Below are 26,383 nucleotides of genomic sequence, written 5' to 3' on the forward strand. Positions count from 1 at the left end.
CTGCATTTGGTTTCTAGTCTGTGACATCATGTTTCCTATCACGTGTCCGTTACCTGCTCCCCATGTACTGGGTGACAGTTCATTGGTCCATACTGGTCATGTGACCACTGACCAACACATAAGGAACAGCACAAAGGCAGCTTATTTGTAGCTGATGCTCTGAAGGCCTGAGAGGCTGAAATGCGTTGACATGAGGTCAGTTCTCCACTGATTACATAGAAATCAGGTTTCAGCAGTAATCACAGTAGCCACAGTAATGAAATGTATTCTTATGTGAGTACAGAAACTTTCACTGTTGATAACAGCCAACAGGCCGGTGACTCCACTGAAACAAGCTTCTTCAAGGTGAAACTCTAACGAGGGCTCAGTGACATTTCACTTCACAGCAAATTTTACCAAAACAAAACAAAAAAATCGCCGTAGTTTGATTGGACTTCATAAACTGATTTCAGTCTTTAATAGTCAAATATTAAACGCACATGGATACCAATATACTTATAATGAACAATATTTTATCATTTATTCAGCACAATATCTTTATTTTTATTTGAAAAACAAGTCACATGCGCCTTTCATTCCATTTAAAATCTAAAATGTTGATGCATCTGGCGACAAAAAGGAACAAAACATTAAATTGGTGAGTTTAAAATAAACAACAATTCATTGTGATAAAATAAAATCTGAAAAAAAAAAAATCCTTACATCAGAGTCAATTGAATATTCTGAATTTGGCTAAAACAGTAATCCATGTGGGCGTTTGAACAGCTGTTACAGATGTGTATGATTCAAGACATATAACAAAATGAGATGGTTCCCCTCCACACGGTGAAGGACAGTCCAATGTTCAGAGTCTGTTCTGTTGGGACTTTAAACAGTGAGATGAAGGTGGATCCAAAAGTTCTGAAACTGCTCGTGTTGCACACAAACGACGGGCAGCAGGTTTTACAAGAGGCATGTGTGCACTTAACGGTTCACTGATTCATCAGATTTTGGGTCAAACTCTGTAAATGGTCAACAGAGACCCTTGAAACGCTTCAGAAAGTCTACGGCGACGAGGTGGTCTGATGACATCACGTTTCAAGAGGGGGCGGAGCTTCACTGTCCGAGACCGAAGAAGACCCGTCAGGTTCAGGAGACACCAGCTGGGTTTTCTTTGTGTCACCGTGAATTCGTCCCCTCGAGTCAGACTGTCAACACCGAGTTCCACCGGGACCTTCTGAGGACTCTGAGAGGAAACATCCACTGTCAACCACCTGAACTGTGGCGCCATGGCAACAAGGTTGAGTTTAGCTCGTAGGTTGCTTGTTTCTGACGTTAAATTCTGGATGTTCCTCAGTTTGAAATCTGATTGTTAACACCTGACAGCTGTTTTGTGTCGTTGGTGGATGTAACTGGCCCACACGCAGTGTCGGCGCTGCTTTAAAGGATAAACTAGCAGAACTGCGCTACTCACACCCGAGTGATTCAGTGTGTTAAGTTCTTTTTGGTTTTTAATCTATAACTCAAAAGTGATTATGAATTAATTTGTGTCCTTTTGGCAGTAAAAAGAGCTCATGAAGAGCTTTCATTTGATATACTGTATTTATACATCTCTGTTGTCACTTTTCTGGTTCTGGTCCTGGTTCTCATCCCTGCATAATGACATTGCTTTAACAGCTTTGATACATATAAAGCACCTACAGCATGAAACACATCTACCACATGATTAAGTTATGTAGTTTGTAAGCTGTAAAAAGAATGTTATTATATCTGTTTATTACAACTTTCATACTGTTTACATTCAGGAAGGAAAAATAAAACCAAAGAAATAAACGTTATTTGCATAATTATAGTATAGATTTAAAAGATAGAATAAATCCTCCAGTTCAAGGCTGTTTTATATAGCATTTATAATTCATAACTATATCCAGCCCAGAGTTTGCATAGCCTCCGAACATCCGTGAAGCATCACTGAGAGATGTCGTAGTAGTAATCTCGTAGTCTCGGCTCAACAACGGAGAATCCCGGCCGTTCGTCCGTCCTGCAAGACACGAGCGACGCCAGCAGTTAGGAAACATCACCCGTCGATCCACCTGTTACCTCACGACGAGGAGACAAGGTGTCACTCACCTGTACGTCCAGCAGGTCCTCATCAGCTCATACATCTCATCTGGACAGTTCAGCGGGGAGTCCATCCTCTGGCCGCTTTCTATCATCTGCATCACGTCGTTTCCTTTCATCCCCTGTGAACGGTGACGCGTTCAGATTATCGCTGACTCTGCACAACTCATCAGAGGAGGGATATTTTTTCATTTCATTTGTTCGTAGTTAATTTTTTCCATCAGACTGCTCTGGATATTCAGTCCCTCCAGGAAATCACAATAATTCATGGAAATTCCAGCAAACTATGCAATATTTGTGTGAGCTTGCAATTTTTTAAAATTGCCGCGATTCTTTGTTGTCATCAGAATCTGAGCTGAAAGTATTAAAACATAAAGTACATCTTTTAAAAAAAAACTAACCAACATTATTACCAACAATAACTCCTCATTTCCAAGAGATGTCTCTGTTTGTTTCATCCAGCAGGTCTATGTGTTGAATGAACATGAATTAAACAGCATCTAAAGCTCTTATTTTGACAGCTGATGTAGTCCTTGTTTCTAGATTCCAGTCACAGACGCTCTGTTCTGGAAACATACACAGCTTTTAGGACCTTTTAGGACCTTTTAGGAGCTTTTATCTCCACGGTTCTCTAAGTTCAATAAATACACAAAAGAAGATCAGAACAAAAATATTTCTGACATGTGCAGCAGGATTATTATCACAGGAAGTGATTACACATTTATACCTTTATCAAGTAGTGGTTAAAAAAAAATAAAAAAATGTCTTTCTGAATTTGCAACTTTTTTCAAATTCATGCAATTTTGTGCAAAAAACTCTCTTAAAACTCCACAAATTACATCGACATCATTGAGAAAATCCCCTTAAAAAAAAAAAAAAAACACCTTCTTTCTTCTTTCTTCTTAGCCTGTTGGTGGCGATAATGGCACGTCGAGTAAACTACTGCACACACACACATTAGCATGGGCGAGTGTGGCTTCATGTGTGACTTGTGTCCCAACATACCTTGTACGGTTTTTGGCCCAAGGAGAAGGCCTCCCACATGAGCACCCCGAAGCTCCACACGTCACTTTTGGAGGAGAATTTAAAGTAGTTTATACACTCGGGAGCGTACCATTTCACCGGCCACTTCCCGTGACCTTTAGCCTGGAGGAGGAGACGCACACAAAACATCAGTATAACTCACCGCCGGCCGATAAAACAACATGCTCATCGCTGTGCCGACAACCTTTCAGCAGGTACCTTGTAGTAGTTCTGCTCCTCGGCGACAGCTTTGGAGAGGCCAAAGTCGCTGATCTTGGCGTAGTGCTGCGTGACCAGCAGCACGTTCCTGGCAGCAAGGTCCCTGTGGACAAAGTTATTCTCCTCCAGGTACTTCATCCCCATCGACACCTGGTGGACCAGCTCTGTGATGTTCTTTATGGACGTTTGCCTGTGGATGATCAGTTGTTACTTTACTACAAAAGGAACATTAAATGATGCGGATGACAGATGGGTCATCGACAGTCCTCGGGGCCCCGCTGCCATGTTAACACTACAATTTGCTCATTTTGAATTTGATGGCAGCAGCTCGTTTCAAAAAATAGGGACAGGGTCAAAGACTGGAAAAGTTGTGTAACGTAAAACAAAATCACCTGGTGGAACATCGCTAATCAGGTTACCATGGCAACAGATCAGCAACATGATTGGGTATAAAAAGAGGATTTCAGAAAGGCAGAGTCTCTCAGCAGTGAAGATGGGGAGAGGTTCACCACTCTGTGAAAGACTGTGTGGGAAAATAGTTCAACAATCTAAGAATAATGTTCCTCAACATAAAACTACAAAGAATTAGTGGATTTCATCGTCTACGGTTCATAATATCATTAAAAGATTCAGAGAATCTGGAGAAATCTCTGAACACAAGGGACAAGGCTGAAAACCAATATTGGATGGTGGTAATCTTTGGAAATCACTGCATGGGCTCAGGAACACTTTTGAAAACCATGGATGCTGCATCTTCTGGGCTAAAGAGGTGATCAACTGGCCTCCTGCAGTCCAGACCTCTCAATCATTGAAAACATCTGGAGCATCATGAAATGAAAAATACAACAAAGGAGACCCTGAACTGTTTAGCAGCTGAAATCATATATCAGGCAAGAATGGGACCACATTTTACCTTCAAAACTCCAGAAACTGGTCTCCTCAGTTCCCAAGCATTTACAGAGTGTTGTTGAAAGAAGAGTAAACACAAAACCGTGTCGCCACCTTTTTGAGACATGTTGCTGCCATTACATTCAAAATAACAATATATTTTTTCATGTAACAATACCATTTCTCAGTTTCAACATTTAATATGTTGTCTTTAGTCTATTTTCAATTAAATATGGGTTTACTTGATTTACAAATCATTGCATTCTGTTTTGATTTCAATTTCAAACACAACGTCCCAACTTTAAAGCAGCAGGCAGCAGACCAGTGTCTTTATAAAAGCAGAAATAAAATGTGAAATGTCCGGATGCCTGAATGGACAAACGGCGCCGGGCCCAGCTGGAACACCTACTTGTTCTTCTGAAGGAACTTGTTGAGCGGTCCCAGGTCGGCCAGCTCCATGACCAGCATGAGGTTCTCCGCCTCGCAGATACCGATCATCCGCACGATGTACGGGTTGTCGAGCTGCTGCATGACGTTGGCTTCTCGCAGCATTTCCTCGCGCACCGACAGGTTGTTATCGTCATTCTTCAGGATTTTGACTGCAACGGGCTTCTCCGTCCTGATACATGGGGAGAGTTAGTGCTCGGAGCCACCTCAACACACACACACACACATCAATAACATACCAGCAGTAGATAGAGGTAGACACGTATATCTTTGCATCAATACAGAGTTCACAAGTCGGAAATAAGTGTGACGCAATGTTTGGTATACAACAGGAGGACCAATCAGCTCTCAGGATCAGATCTAGGGGTTTGTCAGATATAATTGATGTCTTCTCATCATTACATAGAGTACTGTGAAAACTTTAGATGTTTAGGTTGTGATCCGTGGCATGTTCCCTCAGCAGCAGAACAACCAGGCCAAACATGAAGCAGCAGATGATCTAGACATACAGAGTCGTCATCGTCATGGAGTCAGTCTGGACCACATAAAGAGTCTCGAAAGAGTCCTTTACTGCACCTTGAATAACGGTATATCATGAATAGATAGAGTCCCCTCCTCGTGGCATCCTCTAACCCAAAATCACGGCAAAGCGTGAAATGGACACGCCCGTTCTCAAAAGCAAAATGTGAAATAGACACGTTTTGGGCTGTCTAGGTGTGAAAGTTACAAGTTTTGAAAGTGTGAAACTTACACGCACGTAAATCTCAGGTGACACAGGATCATGTGACCAAGGTCCTGCAACAGAGGTGTTGAGACCAAGTACAAAGGACATTTTTTGTGGGCATTAGGAGGCAGGAGGTTCGGTTTAGGGTCGTTAGTCACAGACTGCCATGTGGGGCGATGAGGTTTGAATCCAGGAGGTGATGATGTTTTTCTTGAGTTGTTTTTTGTTCCATAACCCCCAACCAGGTGGTTATTTATTGTAGGAACCCCAATCACTTGTTTTTCTGCTAAAAGTTTCATATTACTGTAAGTCACATGGCTCTTTGCATGCAGTAGGTTTCATTTTCATCCACTACAGAAAAACATGAAACTTTCACGCCTTGAGACAGCCAAATGTAGCCATCTCACGTTTTTGTTGAAGTGGACAGGCGTGTCTATTTCACGCTTTTGCCGCGATAATCTCCAACAGTCAGCTGTCCGTCTCGCTCCACGTCTGTCGAACAGTCATATGTAGTGAAGACTTTGAAGGAATTTGTCCCAATAAATCTGATTCTGATGGAAAACAAAAGTTGTTGCCATGACAACACTCGATGCTTCAAACACGGATGTCGCTGCAAAGAAGCTCCAGATTGTAAAAGGTGGATGATTCACACATGTTCAACTCAATACACAGAAGAGCTACACAATCAGCACAGTTTAGATTAGAGTCACGTCATGGAATCGACTTCTTCCAACCTTAATGTGATTTATTTGACTCTGTTGATGTGTCTGTAGAGACGAAGCTGCACATTTCTCTCACTTATTTGATTAACATTTATGCGAGCTGAGAACTTGTGATATTTGAGAAATGTTTGTTGACTTGTATTCAGTGTTTCTGCCCATTCAGGTTTTCTGTGGGAGGATTTTAACTCACTGACCTCTGACCCTTTAAGGAACGTATTTTCCCCTTTACGATTTCCTTGTATGTGATATTGGTGGCTGATATTATATTGTTGTCGTTGATCATTTCCAGAGAGGAATGTTTCCTTGAGTGACATTTTTACTTGCAGTATATATTTTTGTTTGTGCATCTTTAGTCGGTAAATGTAACTAATATTCTTGTAAAAAGTGGAGCTGAGTATGAAGCAACACTGGTTGATGACAGATGACCTCCACCTGCATCGTAGTGGCTCTAATCCCAGAGAACCTCCCTGACTGGCTGTAGACAGGAAGTGACAGGTTATAAAAGGTCTTGGGTTGGTTGGTTTCTGTAGTAAAATGGAGGAATGCATCCTCTTGTGTGTGTGTGTGTGTGTAGAGGTTTTGTATTTATTTATAAATAAATGTAATTATTTTTATTTTTTTTGCTGGTCAATTCTTCCCAATCACATCATCCATCACGGTCGTCCACAACAACTGTGTCTCCTTCTGCTCCTCAGTAACAAAGCTGAATAATCTGTCACAGGTAAACTGACCTTCTCACCGTTATCTTTAAATCCTGTCGCATATTTGTGTGAAATCTTGTTATATTTATTGTCTGAATTACTGAGTTATGGCCACAACCAATGAAGTGAATGTTTGTGATAAATTTGAAGAAACTTCCGGCAAGTGTTGGCTTCAGATTAAATTGACTAAATACTTCTGCACAGGAGGAAGATAAGATGTTTTAAAATGCATCCCTTTCATTGGACTCATGTTCATGGTTCACCCACATGGTCATCATCACCTGCAGGATGTGCTGATGCTGCAGTTCTGACTGTGTGGATGAAACACCTCCTGCATGTCATCAGGACACATTGTCTTTGGACAGCTGTGTGAAGGCTCATGTTTCCTGTTTGAGCAGAGTGTATCCGTGATCATCTTTAAGGTCAACATTGTGAGGTTTTTTTTTTATGGTTCTGATGTTTGAGCTTTATGATATGAGCTGTGCATTTAGGAATCTGAAAATTGGGTGGAATTTGTTTTGATTTATGATGAGGGAAGTGAAAGGCTGCAGATGTCTGACATCACCGAGCTGGAACCATCAGAGTTCATCGTTGGTTTGTGAACATTATGAAGCCTCCAGTTCAGATTCTGTCCGTCACCATCTTTAATAGTTCGGAGCGGTTTGGAGCAGGAAGTGACCATATTTGGACGAGCTGGGGGAGGAGCCAGCGGTGGATCTGACTGATCTGATTTGAAACCTGACAATACTACGTCCCGCCCACCGATAGCTGTAACCTGACTGCACCACAGGCCTGTCAATCAAACAGACACGCCCCCAAAAACAGGTCTTCTTGAATCTTCTTTTCTAATGAATGAGGGATTATTTTCAGATGGACCTCCAGAAAACTAATAAGAAGGAGTGACTTTAGCTAACAACACCGAGATAACTGATGGACACATTTTATTCACTTTGGATTTGATGAGAGAAGTTGAATGGGAGTCTATGGAGCTGGAGGCTTTTTGGAGACGACCTCTAGTGGCACTCGGTGGTATTGCAGCTGAAGACACTTCTGCATCAGAACCATTTTTCAGACCTGAAGCTACGAACTCTTTTACAGTCCATGGATGCGACATAATGACGTTATCATGACACTTTTGGGTGGATGGTCGGAGGCGTGGTGTTTGTGTATGTGGGAAAGTGTTGTGATGTTGCATACTTTCTCATCTTGTAGATGCCCTTCATGACGGTGCCGAAGTTCCCCGAGCCCAGTTCTCCGTCCTCCAGGAAGAGGTGTTTCCGATCCACCGTGGAGCTCCTCAGCTCATCTGGATCTGCGTACGGACTTTCGTACACCTCGGTGTCCATGGGCATCGCCTCTGATGGAGGAATAAAAACCATGAGAACGATGGAGTAACTGACGGTATGTAAACACCTTTCTAACCTCACTGATGAAACAACTCAACCTGACAAGTCAGAGATTTAAAGAAATTTATTAGGAGCTCATTGAGAGAAGAAATGCAGGACTTTAATTTGTATCTGTACATTTCTACAGGAATAAAACGCGTAGCAGAACACAAGACCTGACGCTCAGTCCTGAATGCACGACGTGCTCTCACGTTGTGGAGTGAAGTGACTTACCGTTGCTGCCATTATTGAGCATCTTGGTCTCGTAGGGATTGGAATTATCTGTGTTGTTGTGTCGGGATCCTCGGTTCTGATATCAGTATACCAGAGAAGACAAGGTTTGAGACAACTTACAGAAGAAAGATGAAATCAAACTGAAATGTGGTGTGCAATGAGTGAACACATGCAAAGGAGGGGTATCGAACAAGCTCAGCGACAGCAGCTGGATCTGTGATGTTTGAGCTTTGTGCTACACCCCTGCTTTAAAAACGCCGCCAGCATCCAGAAGCACTTTAACATCCAAGAGGTCTTTTTGAATCTCCAGCATCAGAGGAGTCTTACTTCTACTGTACATTTATTTAAAAAAATAAAAAGAATTTATACAGTTTGGAAACACTGAAGTAAAAAAAAAAAAAAAAAAGAAAGGCAGAAGATTCAAAAAGACAGACCAGAAGTTTATTTCAGGAGCTGCCTCCTTCAGAGACCTCCGCCGACGGGAGTTTTAGCAAGAAGTTCCCCCTGACAGTCACCGACTCACTGCAGCCGCACATCTCATCAGATGAAGCTGACAAGCTGTTTCTCCCAGAAACATGCAGACGCCTGCATCGCAGCACAGCTGAAGGCTCCTGAATGCTGAACTTCGGTCTGATGAACGACGGTGTGAAATGTTACGGTTGTATTTCGCAGCGTTTCCTGATCATTGTCCAGAAAGGAGCTGATATAACAAACGTCATTTCTTTGGACTTCTTTTGGAAAATGTGTATAATTCATAATTAATGAAGTCAAACAGTGACAATGAGTTTGTATGGAGGGATGAAATACAATGCAAATCATGGAAACCCATATTTAATTGCAAATACACCAAAGACGATGTATATTTTTCATAAAACAATACAAATTTATCCATTTCAACATTTGATATGTTGTCTTTGGTCTATTTCCAATTAAATGAGTTTGTGATTTGCAAATCATTGCATTTTTATTTACACATTAAAAAGCTTCCCAATTTTTTGGGAAACAAACTTAAAGGAAAGCACTGAGGGTTTTTTCTTCGATTGGCACTCCCACATATTGAGTGGTTGTTTGTAAAAAATCTCTGTTGAACAGCTGATCAGCATCATGATGGTCCAGGATCATTAAGCGCCCCCCCGACGGTGTAACCTCACATCCTGCAGACCACTTAGTTTCTACCTTCATGTCAAACCCTCCTCTCTTTATTCCAGCTGCTCTGATGGCACATCGTCAGGTTTTCTAACTGTTTAAAGTCTCCTCATAAGACTGCTGGCTGTTTCCTGATTTCTGTCAGCAGGGCGTGAAGCTCTGCGCTGTGATATTCTTTTTCATCTTCATGAAACTTGTCTACCTGGTACCCACCAAATTGAAATGATCTCTTTACTGTTGCAGGATATTATCTGTATTCAACTGAGACCAAATTACAATCCTCAGTAAATAATTAAGACTCTACAGATTCTGTAAAATCTGTTTCCATCCATTTAACCAGAACCAGTGGTCAGAGGATGTTGTCATGGTGATGAGTCTTTGGACCAGGACAGAGACGTTGACCGTTATAACGAGCCCATGTTGGAAGGAGGCAGCTGCTGGCTGTGGTTTTACAGTGTAATGACACGGAGTAGCCTATAGATGGTGCTAGAACCTGTCTTCTGTGCTCTGATCTGGGATCTGTCAGAGGGATGTGAAGCAGAGGACCGAGAGTGCAGGCAAGACTCTGAGGGGAGTTAGTATCAATCTGAAGCGTTAGTGAGGAGTTTGGGGGGCGGGGGAGGCGGGGGGAGGGTTGTGTGTTAGTGCACCTTTTTCCAGCCAGGAATGGGAGCACCTTTGAACATGGAGAGAATTCCATCTGCTGCGTTTTGCTATAGAAAGCAGAAGGTCAGAGAGGTTATCGGTGGGTGACCTGCTGTAGTCGTTACCATGGAGACATACTCAGGGCGGGAAGATGAGCTCTAAAAACAAACAGGTTAAGTTCCCCTCCTAAGTCCTTCACCTGTAAACTACAAGAAACAGAGACACGCTTCACACAGTAACGCTTCCATGTTCATCACACTGTGCAGAGGGAGGACAGAAGGACTTCAGCAGAAATCACCTCCACCACTGGAGATAAATGAGAGACTTCTCTCCCTCTTTGTAGGAAACAGTTAACTGATGATCTTATTCTGTGTGGATTATCCAGAGGAACAGGGAACCCTTCATATTCAGTCATATTTCATAGATCAATACTTGATTACTCAGCTACAAACACTCAAACTCAACCAGCAGTGATGTCATCATTCATCAGTGATGTCATCGTTGGTTTGTGAACGTTATGAATCCTCCAGTTCAGATTCTGTCCATCACCATCTTTGCTAGTTCGGAGCGGTTTGGAGCAGGAAGTGACCATATTTGGACGAGCTGGGGGAGGAGCCAGAGGTGGATCTGACCGATCTGATTGGAAACCTGACGATACTACGTCCCGCCCACCGATAGCTGTAACCTGACTGCACCACAGGCCTGTCAATCAAACAGACACGCCCCCCAAAAACAGGTCTTCTTGAATCTTCTTTTCTAATGAATGAGGGATTATTTTCAGATGGACCTCCAGAAAACTAATAAGAAGGAGTGACTTTAGCTAACAACACCGAGATAACTGATGGACACATTTTATTCACTTTGGATTTGATGAGAGAAGTTGAATGGGAGTCTATGGAGCCGGAGGCTTTTTGGAGCCGACCTCTAGTGGCACTTGCTGGTATTGCAGCTGAAGACACTTCTGGATCAGAACCATTTTACAGACCTGAAGCTACGAACTCTTTTATATCTAGTCTGTGTTTTATATCCAGTCTGTGGCAGAAACTGATGTCACCGTGCAACATGATCTAAAAACACCTCTCGGGTTTCTCAATGAGCAATTTGGACATCCTGTCTGTCAACAAAGAATTACAGTAATCTCGTCTGGAAGTGACAAATACATGGATCAACTTTTCTGCATCACGCCTAGTTAAGATGTTTCTGATTGTCTTAAAGTTCTGTAGATGGAAGAAAGACATCCTAGAAACTTGTTTTATTTGTGGGCTGAAGGACAAATTTTCGTCAAAGATTACGTTTCCTCTCAGTGGTGCTGGAGGCCAAAACAATGTGAACTAAGTGACAGGAGAAAGAGTTTCTCAGGTGTTTAGGGCCAAATATAAAAACTGTGAATCATTAAAAAATGTCAAATAAATGAATTGAAGATGAAATGCCGTCTGTTGTCGCTCATGTTGGGTTGTTGGGTTTCTCTCTGTAATGTTGTTGTTTTAAAGTTTTTACTTTGTTGTAAGTGCCTTCACACACACACACACACACACACACACACACACACACACACACACACACACACACACACACACACACACACACACACACACACTACTTACCAGAGCAGAACCCAGTCCCGCATGGTCCCGTGGAAACCGTCCGATCATCCCTGTGAACACAGAACACGTGGGTCCAGTTATCACTGTTAGATTAACATTAACATCAACATGCTGTTTGAATGTCTCTGGAGACATATGAGGACGGTTTGGACGGTCGTTACCTGCCTCCCCTTCGGGTCGGGGGCACGGCTCGGTCAGCACCCGCAGCAGCCCGTCCGGTTTGTACGAGTAGTGCTCCACCAGCTGGGTTAAAGGGAGAAGAACCGTCAGACATGTTGGACGGACGGGTCCGTGTTGGACGGATGGTCCATGCTGGGATGGAGCTCCAGTCACTCATATTGTTATATATGTTGAGTTATTTGAATCCGTCCCCCTGCTGGTTGCTCGTGATATTGCTCCTCTGTTCAGTTTATTGGTCTGTAGAGTCACATGATCAGTTCCCGAGCAAAAGTGATGCATCGTGTAACATGTGGGCAGATAATTCTCCGTCTTCACTCCCCTGAGGGCCTACCAGGGGAGTGAAGAAATAAATAAGCAAGCAAGTCATCCATTACAGTTTCCAGTAAATAACACACATGCTGTTATCACACAGGACGTGTAACTCGACCAGACGTGTGTTATTTACTGGAAGCTGTGATGGATGACTTGCTTGCAGGTTGAAATGAAGCAATATTTCATTCGAGGCGGTTCTTTAACGTCACTATCTGCACGACAGCGATGCAGTCCATCAGCACCATCCAGGGTAATAATGTGATTATACAACAAGTTACCAACTAAATAAAATATGGAATCAAAATATATTCATATTGCTTTCAAAACTTTAAACTTTTTGTTTGTGCGATCTCCATTTCCTTGGCAACACATGGGGTATGACTAACAACTGGAAAACATATAGTCATGTCAGTAGACTCTTATGTAACGTATGTAATGTTTACTACTCCAGGAAATAGTCCGACCCTTAGCAACCACCTAACAACAGAGAGGATTTCTAGTCTCCACCTGAATAAATACAGAACATAGAAACACTAAACTGATCAGCTAGCTCAGTCTGGTTGGAACAAAGATATCTGATGAACAAAGATATCTGATGAACAAAGATATCTGATGAACAAAGATATCTGATGAACAAAGATATCCATAGACTCATGTGTTTTTAACATTTTAGCATCATGTCGTGTGTTCAAACCAAACCGGTCCAGCTAGCCTCCTCTAGGATTGTAAGTGCGTGACTATCCGTGGTGTTACGGTACGGGTGCTCAGAGCGACCAAAAAGGACCAAAAGAGACCCGACTTCACCAAATGGGTCATTTAATAGAACTATAACAAGTAGAAACTACATTATATTACATATTAGATGAAACTCTAGTCTAATTCTATTTTCCCATTGAGGAGGTGGAGGGATATTTCTAGTGAGGAGCAGGATGTGATGTCATAATGATTTGTTCCAGATGTTCAGTTGACCAATCAGATCTCTGGGGGCGGAGCTACTGGTTGTATAAACTCATTTAAAACAGCGTGCTGACCTGCCACAGGGTGTCGAACTTCTTGCCATCTGGGATGGACAGCTTGCTGCTCTGGTCCCGGTCAATGCGGTAATGCATCACCTGTCCTTCGTGCAGTAAACACAGAGCGTAGGATCCGACCCGATCTCTCTGCCGGATCCTGCAGCAGCAAGAAGAAGAAGAAGAAGAAGAAGAAGAAGAAGAAGAAGAAGAAGAAGAAGAAGAAGAAGAAGAAGAGGAAGCATGTAGTTTGAGATCAGAACCTTTTTCTTTTTCTTGTTGTGGAGTCTTTTCTCTGACGTGAATGAAGCACAAATATGATGTTAATATATTTATAACCCGTGAATGAGTTGCAGGGATGCAGAGCTGCTCTGATCCTAAAGAAGCAACATAAAAAGTATTTTCCCTGATGGGAGTGGTCTGAAGTTCCCTGACAGACATCAAACACCGACCAGGAATAGTTTTAAGGAACAGGACGAAGAGTTCAAGGTGTCGAATCAGCTTCCAGATCTCAATCTGATCGAGCATCTTTGGCATGTTCTGGAAGAACAAGGTGCAATTTACACGACTTAAACCGCCAGCCTGATCGACTCTGGTCCGGCAGTGAATTCACTGAAACAAAAAGCAAGTTGAGCAATTTTATGCAATTTAAAAGAAAAGTTTACTCAACTGTGAATATTAGTATTGAAACATGTGAATGTGAAATCCAACCAATCGGCCTTTCTGGGAGAGAAATTTGGGGTCCACATTTTAACAGCCAGCATGTTCGACCTCAGAGCAGCGCTGCTCTAAACCACATTAGTCACTTAACATCAGACACTGAAGCATCTGACCACACACACAATGGCTTCTCTGTTTTTCTAAACGTTTCTAAATGCAAGTTACAAAGTGCTTCACATAAAATAAGCCATTAAAACAAAACAACCAGTGAATTGTAACAACATAATGATCTTATAAAAATACCATAAAACAAATTAAAACAGGGTAGAATAGAAATAAGAGTCGATCACTAAAATCAACTAAAATCAGCAACCGGTAAAAGTCTGTTTCAAAAAGAGATTTAAAAGGTGTAAATCGATGATTGTTTGAGTTCTAGTTTTTTAGAAAGTGTCATATTTGAATGTTTATGAAGTGTTTGAACAATTTCACACTTTATATTTTCATTTCTTCAGTTTTGCTTCTATGTCAGACTCCTGCCTTCAGTGTGTGTAATTATAAAACGTAGTTAAGGAGGATTTAAGACTATATTCAGTGACATATTTAAACCTTCTGCTCTTATCCTAAATGTTTTGAAATGTTTCTTCTTCCTCATGCAGCCTGGTGAAACTTTGTTTTCTTAAATATGAATCCATTTTCATCACTGGATTTATTTTTATTCTGTTATTGTTTGTGATTGTTCCCTTGGGTAACGTGTTAACTGTAATATGGACCGTATTTAAGCAGCTGTCAGTCAGCTGTGACCTGCTGGCACTGCATCTGACTAACTTCACAATTTATGATCCGAGAAAGACGCCGCAGACATGACAGCAAGAACGAGAAGTACAGTTACAGGAACTGAACAGGAAGCCCAACATAATACTTCTGTATTATCAATACAGGAGCTGCTCCCAAAAATTATAATCTAAAAGTATAAAAATATTACAGAAACATATTCTGAAAGGTCGCACACATAATGGTCGGTGGGTTTTTGTTCCTGGAAGCTACTTAGCGAGTGAACATTTCAGCTCTGAGTGCAAAGTGTCGGGAACAATGTTGTGAAAATTTGAAATGCAAAACTGTAATTATTAGATGAGGCTGCGCTTCAGTGGAAAACAAAGTTTCCTGCAAGATGTTTCATGAGAGAAAAGGACAGAAGTGTTCACATGTCGCCCCGCTGTCGTTCTGCCTCTGGCTACTTCAGGAAGTCCTCTGCAAACTGCCTGAGCGGAAACCACAGTGCATGCGTGTGCGTGTGCGTGTGTGTGTTTCTTCAGCCGAGACCACTGCCTCTCAACAGAAGCTTCAGCTGCTATAAATACTCCACACACGCAACATCAAAGTGACATTTTAAACATGTTTTATATTGAATATTAAATATTAAATAATATTGCAGTGCTGTTCGTTTTTGTGGGCTTTTGCAGTGTTTTCATTCATTTCACAACTCACGAGATATTTACGAGATAAATCCGCACGACATTTTCACCACAGACTGATGAAACGTGGCAGCGCTGCTCTGAATCGTCTCCATGTCAGTTATTACAACAGAAAACAGCTTCAGTTTTATTGCACTCAGCAAACACAGAAAAGTACGAAATCATTTTCAAATATTCTGGGAGGTAGTTTATGTTCTTTTCTGTCTCGTTTCTCGGATGTTTCTGAAGCTAAAAGGTGTTGATTTGATGAAACGTATCCCCGTGTGTCTGCAGGTAACTGCAGTCTGCTGATGTTCCAGTAAAAGTTCAGCTTACAGGGGAAGTTTAAGTTTTTTTTATGTAGCAAATTTTTCGCCCTGCAATAAAAAAAATCAAGTTTGTGCGTAAAAACGTGTGAACAAATGATGCGTTACAGTTTAGTTGGTTTCTGTCACAGACTTTAAAAAGTCTGGATTGTGAGTCGAAACCATTTCCTTACATGTCGAGTTTAATGAGCAGGATCGAGACACACACACACACACACACACACACACACACACACACACACACACACACACACACTGCTTCCACTGTGAGATACTCTTCAGGTGTCATGTTCACGAAAACAGAACGGACGGACGGACGGCGGTGAAAACCCAAAACCATACTGCCTCCCGCTGTGTCCGAACCGCGGCATGGAAGCAAAACAACATGGAAAGTGAATAGAAATGATTTGAAATGGTTTGCTGACCAACTATCAAAAGTTGTGCAGAGACAGCCGGATCACACTTACAGGAACTTTCCGTTGGTGCGGGAGCCGTTCTGCAGCCGCGGCTCGGAGTCCTCCCGGTTGATGGCGCCGTGGAACCACGGCATCTTCTCATGGGCCGTGGTGGCGATGCGCTTCTCCAGCTGAGGCCTCTGACTGATGATGGCCTGCTCCAGAGCAGCTCCCTGCACACACACACACACACACACACACACACACACACACACACACACACACACACACCGTGAACTCCCTGATAGTTCCCAGGTACAGTGTGAACACTTGTCCCTAGTTAGTAAGCCTCTCATTACACTGTGGGCTCAGGGAGGCGTCAACAACACGCATGTTTCTGAGGCGCCATTTTGACCAACAACACAGTTCTACCTGCAAGAGCTCAGTGACATCTTTACTGGAGTCTTTAACAGCACTGGAGGGGAGAAGTAAATCTTCCTGAACTCCTGCAGGATTTCATGATGCTCAGTTAGAATGACACACTACAGCAAAATGTGAGATAGCCACACTTTGAGCTGTCTCGGCGTGAAAGTTACACGTTTTCCTGTAGAGGACAGAAATGAAAGCTACTTAGCATGATTAGAGCCATGTGGTTTACAGGAAAATTAAACTTATAGCAAAAACATGTGGTTGGGGCAACCGTCAACCATCAGTGATGTCATAATCCATCAGTGATGTCATCGTTGGTTTCACCTAGGTGAACACTTTGTTATCATAACTATGACTAAAGCCCAGTTTCTACAGTAGTAAATCGCTCAGCTGACCTCCACATGACTTTCCTTCCACCTCCGGACTAACCTGCAGGTTCCAGGTCTGTTTCACGTACTCCCGGATCAGCTTCTCCTTCAGGTCCTCGAACGGCCCCACCTTGGGCTGCATGTTCTTGGGCCTGTTGCAGGGCTTCTTCAGCAGACACACCAGGCCGTCCGTCTCCTGCGAGTGGTAGTCGATCACATCCGTGGGGCTCCTGTGGCTCTTCCCCCCCGCGATGGCGTACGTCTCGTTGGGCTGCCGTTCGATGGTGTAGTGGTAGCAGCGGCCTAAGTTGGACACCGACAGCGCGAAGCCTCCCAGGTAGTTCCTGCTCTGCCGCAGCAGATAGAGCCCGTTGCCGGTGCCCGTCTGCCGCAGGTAGTCCTCCGCCTCCTCCCTGGTGATGTTGCCGTAGAAGAACGGCAACATGTTCACAGTGTCAGCCATGTGTCGGCCGCCGGGATGAGTTCTCCTGGAAACAGAAATAAAACCACATCTGGATTAAGTCCAAAAGTCACATTTATTTTTTCATTTTACAGGAAGTGTAGCCTCTAGAATAGAAAGTGCTGATTCATCATGTAAGAGTGCACCTCAGGACACCTGCACTCTGACAGATGTGACGGTTTCAGGCTTGACCACAGCTGCAACATGAAATAATTCTGCTTGAATATGTGTTATTATATTGAGAGACGCAGTCTCAGGAGAGGCGAACCAGACGAACCAGGTGTTGCTGCTGCACCAGAAACACCCTGAATGTGGCCCCTCCAGTTATCATACAGTAACTTGAAGGGCCCACTTAGGTTATAAGTCCTGTAAAAACTGCTCGCGAGGCTCCATCATGTCTTTTTTACATGTGTTAAACTGATATTTTTTTAACACATACTCCACCATTCGAAAGGGGAACTGATGCTGCGATGGCAGGCAGGAAGTTTGTTGCACTGCTTGACTGCTGGAGAGGTTTGAATATATTAACTCCATCACCACAGCACCACTGGCTGCTAAACACAGACTGGATGTTAAAGTGTTTGTAGCTTCCAGGTCTGTAAAATGGTTCTGATCCAGAAGTGTCTTCAGCTGCAATACCAGCGAGTGCCACTAGAGGTCGGCTCCAAAAAGCCTCCGGCTCCATAGACTCCCATTCAACTTCTCTCATCAAATCCAAAGTGAATAAAATGTGTCCATCAGTTATCTCGGTGTTGTTAGCTAAAGTCACTCCTTCTTATTAGTTTTCTGGAGGTCCATCTGAAAATAATCCCTCATTCATTAGAAAAGAAGATTCAACAAGACCTGTTTTTGGGGGCGTGTCTGTTTGATTGACAGGCCTGTGGTGCAGTCAGGTTACACTTATCGGTGGGCGGGACGTAGTATCGTCAGGTTTCCAATCAGATCGGTCAGATCCACCGCTGGCTCCTCCCCCAGCTCATCCAAATATGGTCACGTCCTGCTCCAAACCGCTCCGAACTAGTAAAGATGGTGACGGACAGAATCTGAACTGGAGGATTCATAACGTTCACAAACCAACGATGACATCACTGATGGTTGATGACATCACTGATGGTTGATGACCTCACTGATGGTTACTGGTTGCTGATTGGTGGTAACAATGTGCTGCGATAACGTGACGCCACCGCCTGTATGAATGATGTCAGCTGCTGCCGTTAAACATCAGTCCAGTGTGAGCTGTCACTCAAACACAGACAGTGTGTACATACTACATGTATGTCAGCCACATGGCTCGAAGCTTTCCGTAGGTTTCAGTAGCGTCACACCAACACGGTGCTCATCGTGGCTCTCCCACGTTTTGCTGTGATGCTGGTTGGATAAGAGGCGCTGGGCTTCAGTCATCTGCACAAACACATCTGGAAAGATTTACACATCAAACCATGTGTTGTTTCTGGGATGAATTTGTTCGGAAGAAAGTCCAACGAGGTCCAAACAGTTTGAGAAGAACTGAAGAACTGGACCGTAAGAGTCTGCAGAGATGCTCCCATTTCTACAAGTCTGTTTCAGGGGGTCTCATCTTCTGCCTCATTACATCTGTTGTGTTGTGTTGTGTTGTGTTGTGTTGTGTTGTGTTGTGTTGTGTTGTGTTGTGTTGTGTTGTGTTGTGTTGTGTTGTGTTGTGTTGTGTTGTCTGCAGCAGGAGGAACCTCCAGACCTATGATCAACGGACCCCCCTGAAAGTATTTCAGCTCACTGTATATCATGAGGTCAGAGGTCATCAGCACAGTGACCCCGCCTCCACAAATACTCCCAATTCTTTAGAAAGGATAGAAACAAAAGTGAACAGCGCACCATGTTTGATCTTTTTACTTGCTGTAACATTTTAACATCTTAATGCTGAGCAGAAATATGCAGCATATTCAACCTCACGTCAGACAGCAATAACTCCGTTCCAGAAATAAACGCAAACGCAATGATGGACTTTACCAACAAAAACTAAACAAGAACCAAGCAAAGTTCAAAATTAGATTTTAACATCATTTCATCTGTGGAGAAAGATAAGGTGATTTTTTTTTTGTGTGTGCAAAACTCACACACACACACAACCACACACACACACACACACACACACACACACAGATCTGATATGGAGGTGTCGTCCACCGCTGCATTCTGCTGACATGACGAAACGACAGATTCTCTCTGACTGCGACTGTTTTTGTAATAATGTGTTTGAAGCTGCTTTTATGGAGTTTAACGACCGACGTTGAGCGACGTTTCTGATCTTGTCTCCGTTAGTTTGCTGTTTCCTTTCTAAGAGGAGCTTCAAAACCCGACAGAAATACCAGAAGGTGAAAGAAGGTCCTGTAATTATGTTAAAAAAAAAAAAAAACTATAAGTGAGAGTCTTGCATTAGAAATCTTGTGAAGAAGTATTCATGCTTCAAAGTGCTGCAGAAAACTGAATCAGTAGCTGCAGGTGGTTTTAACTGCCCATTTTCACCGAAGAGGCCTCGGGGTCGTCTGGATCGAACACCAGACCTCAAACACTCATTTCATCAATATTAAAACTACCAGAGAAGTTTAGATTAAACGGAAACTCATGAACTGTTTTATCTGTTTTCATGATCTCACATTTTTTGTATGACATTTTTCTCGCTGGTTTTAAAAAGGAGAAGCGACGAGTTAAGATCTCAAACGTCGTAATAGAAGGAAGACTTCACAGAAAGGGTGACAGTTTTAAAACAGGGAACTTGCTTCAGTGTTTAGAAAAGAAAATGCCTGACTTACTGTGTTGAATGTTGTTGAGGTGGTTGCAGGTTCGAGTCTCTCAGTCCTTCAGCATGTCAGCAGTCTGGCCAACATGAGCGGGTCATCTTAAATCCAGCCTCCTGACGAACAACATGAAGCTGAGGGTCAGCGGCAGGCTGCAGATCAGCCTTCCAGCTACGTCTCCAGCAGATCAACCTTCAGGCTGTGGACTCACACTGAGAAGTGCCGGTGTTCTCCGGCTTCCTCATTTCAACCACTTCCTGGACACTTTTAATTCTTGAACTTCCCTTTTTTTTTTTTTTTTTTTTTAATTTTTTTTAAACCTCCACACTGACCAACATGTCTGCTGTTCACCAGGAAATGATGCGACAGCAGCAGTGACAAGAAGGAAAACTGCTTTTTGAATTCATTGCTGACTTTTATAAAAACAAAAAAGTAAACTGGAGCTGCTGAGGAAGACTGAGGTTCAGCTGAGAGCAGAAGATGGGACTTTATCATTTTAAATATTCACTCTTGAGTATTTACTCTCTCCTATCATATATAATGTTGATAATGAGTGACTATTTGATAAAGTTTTTATTTATTTATCAACTATACTGTAGTTTATAAAAATTAACTATCATTGTTTTTAATGTTCTGTGCACTTTTCAATGGCTATAAAATAGAACATATTTTACATAAATATCATAATGTACCTTATATTCAGGAATTATAATGATTGATCATGATCATGCAATGATTTACATTCTCCATAGTTTAAATTCACCGCTCACCACCACTCTCCAAAATAGTGTAAGTATATATATAAATATATATATATAAACCATAGTTGTTAGATAATTGTAATGAGTAAACATTAACATTTATTTTCATTTTAATTGTCTTTATACATATATAATTTTTATATATAAATATAAATAAAATGTAAGAAATGTGTTACTGAAAAATGGCATAAAAATATAAATGTGAATATGAATAATAGTTAATAAGCCTTAAATAAAATAATAATACTTTTTTTTCCTGTGTTCTGAGTCCACCTCAGAAATGGACATCATAAATAGTAGTTGTTAGGTCATTGTAATGTCGTAAACAGTAACATTTATTTTCATATATATATATAGATAGATATAAAATTTAAAGAAATTTGAGATAAAAAATGAAAATGGTACATATATATAATTTTAAAATATATAAATATAAAATCAAAAATTAAATAAAAATGTTACTGTTTACTTCATTACAGTTATCTAACAATGACTATATATATATATATATATATATACTATATATATTAGATAAATGTGAACGTAAACAGGAACTTTTTTTTATTAAAGTGGAGTTTAAAGCTACATGGGAAAGTAAATGGACTTCTGCTGAGCTGAAATCAGTGTTTCAGTGTTTTAATGTTTCAATGTTTTAATGTTTCAGTGTTTTAATGTTTCAGTGTTTCAGTGTTTTAGTGTTTCAGTGTTTTAGTGTTTTAGTGTTTTAATGTTTCAGTGTTTCAGTGTTTTAGTGTTTTAATGTTTCAGTGTTTTAGTGTTTTAGTGTTTTAATGTTTCAGTGTTTCAGTGTTTCAGTGTTTTAGTGTTTTAGTGTTTTAATGTTTCAGTGTTTCAGTGTTTTAGTGTTTTAGTGTTTTAATGTTTCAGTGTTTCAGTGTTTCAACTCAGTGAGTGACTGAATGCTCGGCTGGTCCTCTGACGGACACACAGCTGAGTCTGCTGGAGCGAAGACAGTGAAATGAGAGAATTAAGATGCCGCAGGCTTCTTGTTTTCTTTTATGTGTGAAGGTTGTTGTCTGCAGCCGTCGTTAACTGATTCCCTGGAGCAATTAATCATAACTCCTTCTGACTTATTTACTTCACATCATTCACATGAATGGATTGTTTCCTTTTTCTATTGAACTGTAACAGTCCTTTTTTTGGTGTGATCCTCTCTGACCCATCTGTATGGGATGTGTGAACTGTGTGTGTGTGTGTGTTTAACAGTCATGTGAACCACTCAGGAAGTACCAGCTGGCTTTAGCATGTTTCACACTCAGAACATACTAAAAGCAGCACACGGCCTCTGAAGCTGCAGCTTTCTGATTGGTGGCCATGATGGAAAGTTTTTTTTATTCAGTTCAACTGATAAAATCCTGTATTTGTAAACTGTGCTGACAGGTAGGTGTCCTCACAAATACACAAATACATTGAGAATGTTTCTACGTGTTTGTGAAGCCGCTATATCATTTGCATTTGCTGGTATGCTGCACTTTAACTTCGACTCATTGACCCGCTCCTATTTCTGATAAATAGGATCAAACAGCTGTTCTCAGATGCAAACTAATTTAAATCACAATGGACAAGTGAGACTGACTCTGTACCCAAACTGAGAGTGAGTTACAGTGGGCAAAAAAGAAATAAAAATAAAAAACAGCTGGGGATCTGAGACCTCGAACAAACAGAAGCGCGACAGATGTTTCAGTCCTGCAGACGTCCAGTGAGCTGTGATGTCATATGAATCCAATTAATGCTTCTCTTTCTCTCTCATATTGGACTTTTAATTATAAATCTGTTTCTGCTTAAATGATTTAAGTAAATATTAGTTGAAAGATTTAGTTTTGTTGTATTACTTTAACACTCTAAGTAAGTTGAACTATTTTAAGGTGAATGAGTAATTTCAAGTTAAATAAACTTAAAACCAATAACATCAACTTAAATAGTTAAGTCCACTCCTGTCTGTATTTTAGTGGATTCTACTTAAACAAATAATTATGTCATTACTTTAATAATTTTAGTGCGTCCACTTGCCTCAAAATAATTAATTAAAATCAACTTATCTGGGTTTACAGTGTGTATAAAGTTCAAACTCCAATCTTAAGATCCTTTACATTATGAACTAAGATATAAATATAATAACATCCACCAAGTTATGTTTCATCTTCTCGGGATTAAAAAAAAAAAGATCAAATCTCACATTTTCCTTTGTTTTTAGAAGCTTTTTCATGTTTTTTTGTTTTTTTAAAAAGACAATTACGACTTTATGGCGAAATACTACAACAGGTTTTTGTAACAAATTCACAGTTGATATTAAAAAGCCGTCACTCTTATTGATCTCTGAGGTTGTACTTTATGCCATGTTGTCGATCACTCTGCAGCGCTCTTCCTCACCGACCACAGCGGGAGCAGATTGTGCAACGCTTTGACATTTCAAGCTGAACGTGGTGCCGGTTCACCTCCGGCGAGAAGCTGCAGGTCTGTTTGAATGGAAAACGCTGAGCGTGTGATGCGTGTTTGACACTCTGTGGTCTCTGTCATGTCGAGCTGCTCACAGGTCTCCACTTCCTCAGCAGCTCTTACCTCATTTTCAAAATTATGTTTTAAAAAGCTGCAGGTCCAAAAGAAAAATCACATTTCCTAGTTTCAGATCCCGTCAATAAAGTTAGACGACTGATGGAGACTGACCTCTTGTCGACACAAATTAGAGGGATGGAAAGTCCAAAACTTTCCCTGAAATAATCAGAATTTCATGAATAAAGGTGTGAACACGCTGCGCGTGGCTCCCCCTAGTGCAACAACACTGTCATGATCAACAGAAAAAACTTCCTGCAGCCAGCCACAAACAAACACGAGAGCTGCTCGTGTCCTGATGGACATTCACGTCTCAATATCCTGCTCGAGCTTTCTACAAACACCGAGAACCAACTTCAATTTAGTCTCTCTGGACTTCATGTTGAATATGTGTCCGAACACACTATGAAGATTATATAACACAAAACAACAGTTTGTTTTACTCTCATCAAGTTCCTGTTTGCTATTTTAAATAATGTATACCAACATGTTGAGTTGCTTCACGCATGACAGACATTTCTTCTCTTTCTTTTCTGCTGCACACATAAATTATTGTTATTCACCATTTCATGTTGTTTCTCACAGTCCTGTCACAACTATTTTATTTTAAATGTATTTATTATTAAAGAAACTGATTTTAATGCTTAAAACGTGTCGTGGATGTCGTTGATTTGACCTTTAACTTCCTCCACTTCCTCTAAAGCAGCTGGAAACCATAAAAAAAGGACAAAAGACAAAAAAAAATGTTTATAAAACGTTTAACAAAGACAAAAACAGAAAGAATATATGACAAAACAAAATGGACGAATGAAGTTTTACTGTTCATATTGTATTGCACTGATGTCTGTCAAAATGACTGAAATATGAACAGCCTGCTGATATCAACGCTGATGTACTAAATGGTATGTTTGTACGATAAAAGACTCCATTCCTGCTCTCTCTTCCTCTCCTGTCGGTTTCTACCTCTTAAATATTGACAGAAGGTCGATCGTGAATATTCTGTGTAAATTATATGAAAAATAAATATGGTGACAAACAGAAAGAAAAAGTGTTCATGAGTGAAGTGAAATATATCAGTGAGTGAACTAGCAGCTGCTTTCAGTGGAGATCTTTGAAAGTAAACCATGGCAGATGCAGCAGCACACAAACATGTCAAGCAGCTCCACTTATGCCCTACAGGTGGCGCTGACACACTGCCGACGTGCACGCAACACTGCAATGAAGCTCACCATCCGCCGCAGGACTGAGGAAGGAGATGTGCTCACATCAGCCTGAGCACCAATCAGACAGCAGGATGGTGAAAACGTGAGATTTCTCTACAGCTGCTGCAGCAGGAAGAAAAAAAAAGGAGGATGGAGGATATAAATACAGCAGAAAGTTTTCCACCTTCTGCCACTTCAATTGAATGTGTCTTAAACACGTCCTCTTCTCTGTTAGTTACAATAATCATACACAGCCCTGACCTGTTAAAACCACAGAGACCGCGGAGGAGCCGGGAGAAGAACTGGACCATCGGTACCATCCGTACCTCTCCATCACTCTGACACACACACGGAGGATTTATTCTGCCTCCCGAGTCCACATGTGTTGTTTCACAGCTGAGATGTCCTCCCTGTTCTTCCACTTAATTCTGGATCTGAACAGATGGGAGATGAAGAGGCGGGAAGTGGAGTCCTGCTTTTTGTTTTCAGACCTGATATTTTAAAAGGCGGGGAGTTGATGCAGCGCAGGAGCCCCCATGCAGCTCATGTGGCCCCCCCGGGGGGCCCACCCCGCCTGATCTCAGCCTGCCTCTGCTCCCCTGTTTTTTTTGCATTTGCATTGTGAATAATCTCCTTCAGAGAAATGTGTCTTTAAAGCCCTCCCTGTGAACATGCTGCCCTGCTGCTGTCTGCGCCAGAAGGACCTCTGATGATGATCACTGGCGCAGATCTAATTTCTCTCCTTTTTCTTCCGCACTGCCTGCGACCTTCCATCCTCCGGCGGGACACCGGCCCGCCGCCTCAACGCGCTCTGCACGGTCTCCCTCTGCGGCGTCTCATGCAGTTAAATACGTGCCACATAAAAGGAGAGGTGTCAGCGTGCTGCGGTTATATAAACGAGCCCCACTCACCCTGCGGAGTGCAGCCCCGGACCGCCACCGTCTGTCACCCCATCGTCACTCCGGACGGTCGCGTCGGTTCTGCAGGGAGGCTGAGCCGGTACCGCTGCAGTCACATCCTCTCATCACCGCTCTGACACGTTTACGGACACAGACTACAGACGACAGACTACAGACGACAGACTACAGACGACATGCTTCCGCTCCGGAGCTGCCACACTCCTGGATCACATCCTATTGATCCATAAACACACGCGCTCATCAGCCCGGCCAATGAAGCTCCTCCAAACAAATCATCACGCTGTCACATTAGTTCCGTTGGATATTTTTTTTTAATATTGCAAACATTTTTATTTATATATCAAATATAACGCCATCGTCCTTTAAAAAAAATAAATAAATTGTATTAGAAAACATCGTTTAAAAATACGAGCAGTTCATCGTGCAGTACGCGGCACCGCCAGCAGGTGGCGCTGCTACATACGCAGTTAATTATTACAGATTATCAGTGCTGCACAAACACACGTATACACACGTATGACCCAGGAGTGTGTGTCCTTTTAAATATAATTTGAGTCTGTTCAAGCAGCAGAAATGAAACGTGTTTTGTGGGCTCATCAGAGACGGACACGCGCTTCACGAGCACCGGGAGGTCTGGCAGCCTCACGTGTGCGTGTCAGACATCATTATCTCCTGAGTTTGGTATTAATACCTGTACGTTTTGCATAATATGCATGTTGTGTGTTG

General features: G+C 41.9%; 1 protein-coding gene across 5 annotated transcripts; it reads right to left on the bottom strand.

Annotated features, from left to right (window-relative positions):
- Window positions 1-438: 438 nt before the first annotated feature.
- On the bottom strand, window positions 439-25,884 carry syk (spleen tyrosine kinase). Of its 5 annotated transcripts, XM_069168897.1 has the most exons (17): window positions 25,649-25,883; window positions 24,999-25,171; window positions 24,765-24,860; window positions 20,219-20,319; window positions 17,031-17,457; window positions 16,245-16,405; window positions 13,362-13,500; window positions 12,000-12,081; window positions 11,839-11,888; window positions 10,240-10,302; window positions 8,444-8,519; window positions 8,022-8,181; window positions 4,640-4,849; window positions 3,343-3,532; window positions 3,106-3,246; window positions 2,110-2,222; window positions 439-2,020 (listed from the first exon to the last, which is right to left on the bottom strand). In XM_069168897.1, exons 5-17 carry the CDS (start codon window positions 17,430-17,432, stop codon window positions 1,948-1,950), a joined length of 1,860 nt encoding a protein of 619 aa, XP_069024998.1. In that variant the 5' UTR covers window positions 17,433-17,457; window positions 20,219-20,319; window positions 24,765-24,860; window positions 24,999-25,171; window positions 25,649-25,883; the 3' UTR covers window positions 439-1,947. The 5 variants fall into 5 exon arrangements, with proteins under 5 accessions (XP_069024998.1, XP_069024997.1, XP_069024996.1 ...); XM_069168896.1 differs by lacking the exon at window positions 24,999-25,171; XM_069168895.1 differs by lacking the exons at window positions 24,765-24,860; window positions 24,999-25,171.
- Window positions 25,885-26,383: the final 499 nt, after the last annotated feature.

The sequence above is a fragment of the Embiotoca jacksoni genome, unplaced genomic scaffold (genome assembly GCF_022577435.1).
Source record: "Embiotoca jacksoni isolate LCO1_2020_lvr unplaced genomic scaffold, fEmbJac1.0.p SCAF_42, whole genome shotgun sequence".
NCBI lineage: Eukaryota > Metazoa > Chordata > Actinopteri > Embiotocidae > Embiotoca > Embiotoca jacksoni.

What these genes read in the sequence shown, in the direction of transcription:
- syk (XM_069168898.1), bottom strand. Translation starts at nt 17,432, where the DNA reads ATGGCTGACACTGTGAACATGTTGCCGTTCTTCTACGGCAACATCACC. An exon ending in AAGTTCCTTCAGAAGAACAA is followed by an intron (nt 3,533 to 4,639) that starts GTAGGTGTTCCA and finishes GATCATCCACAG; the next exon opens with GCAAACGTCCATAAAGAACA. An exon ending in AGGAGCAGAACTACTACAAG is followed by an intron (nt 3,247 to 3,342) that starts GTACCTGCTGAA and finishes CTCCTCCTCCAG; the next exon opens with GCTAAAGGTCACGGGAAGTG.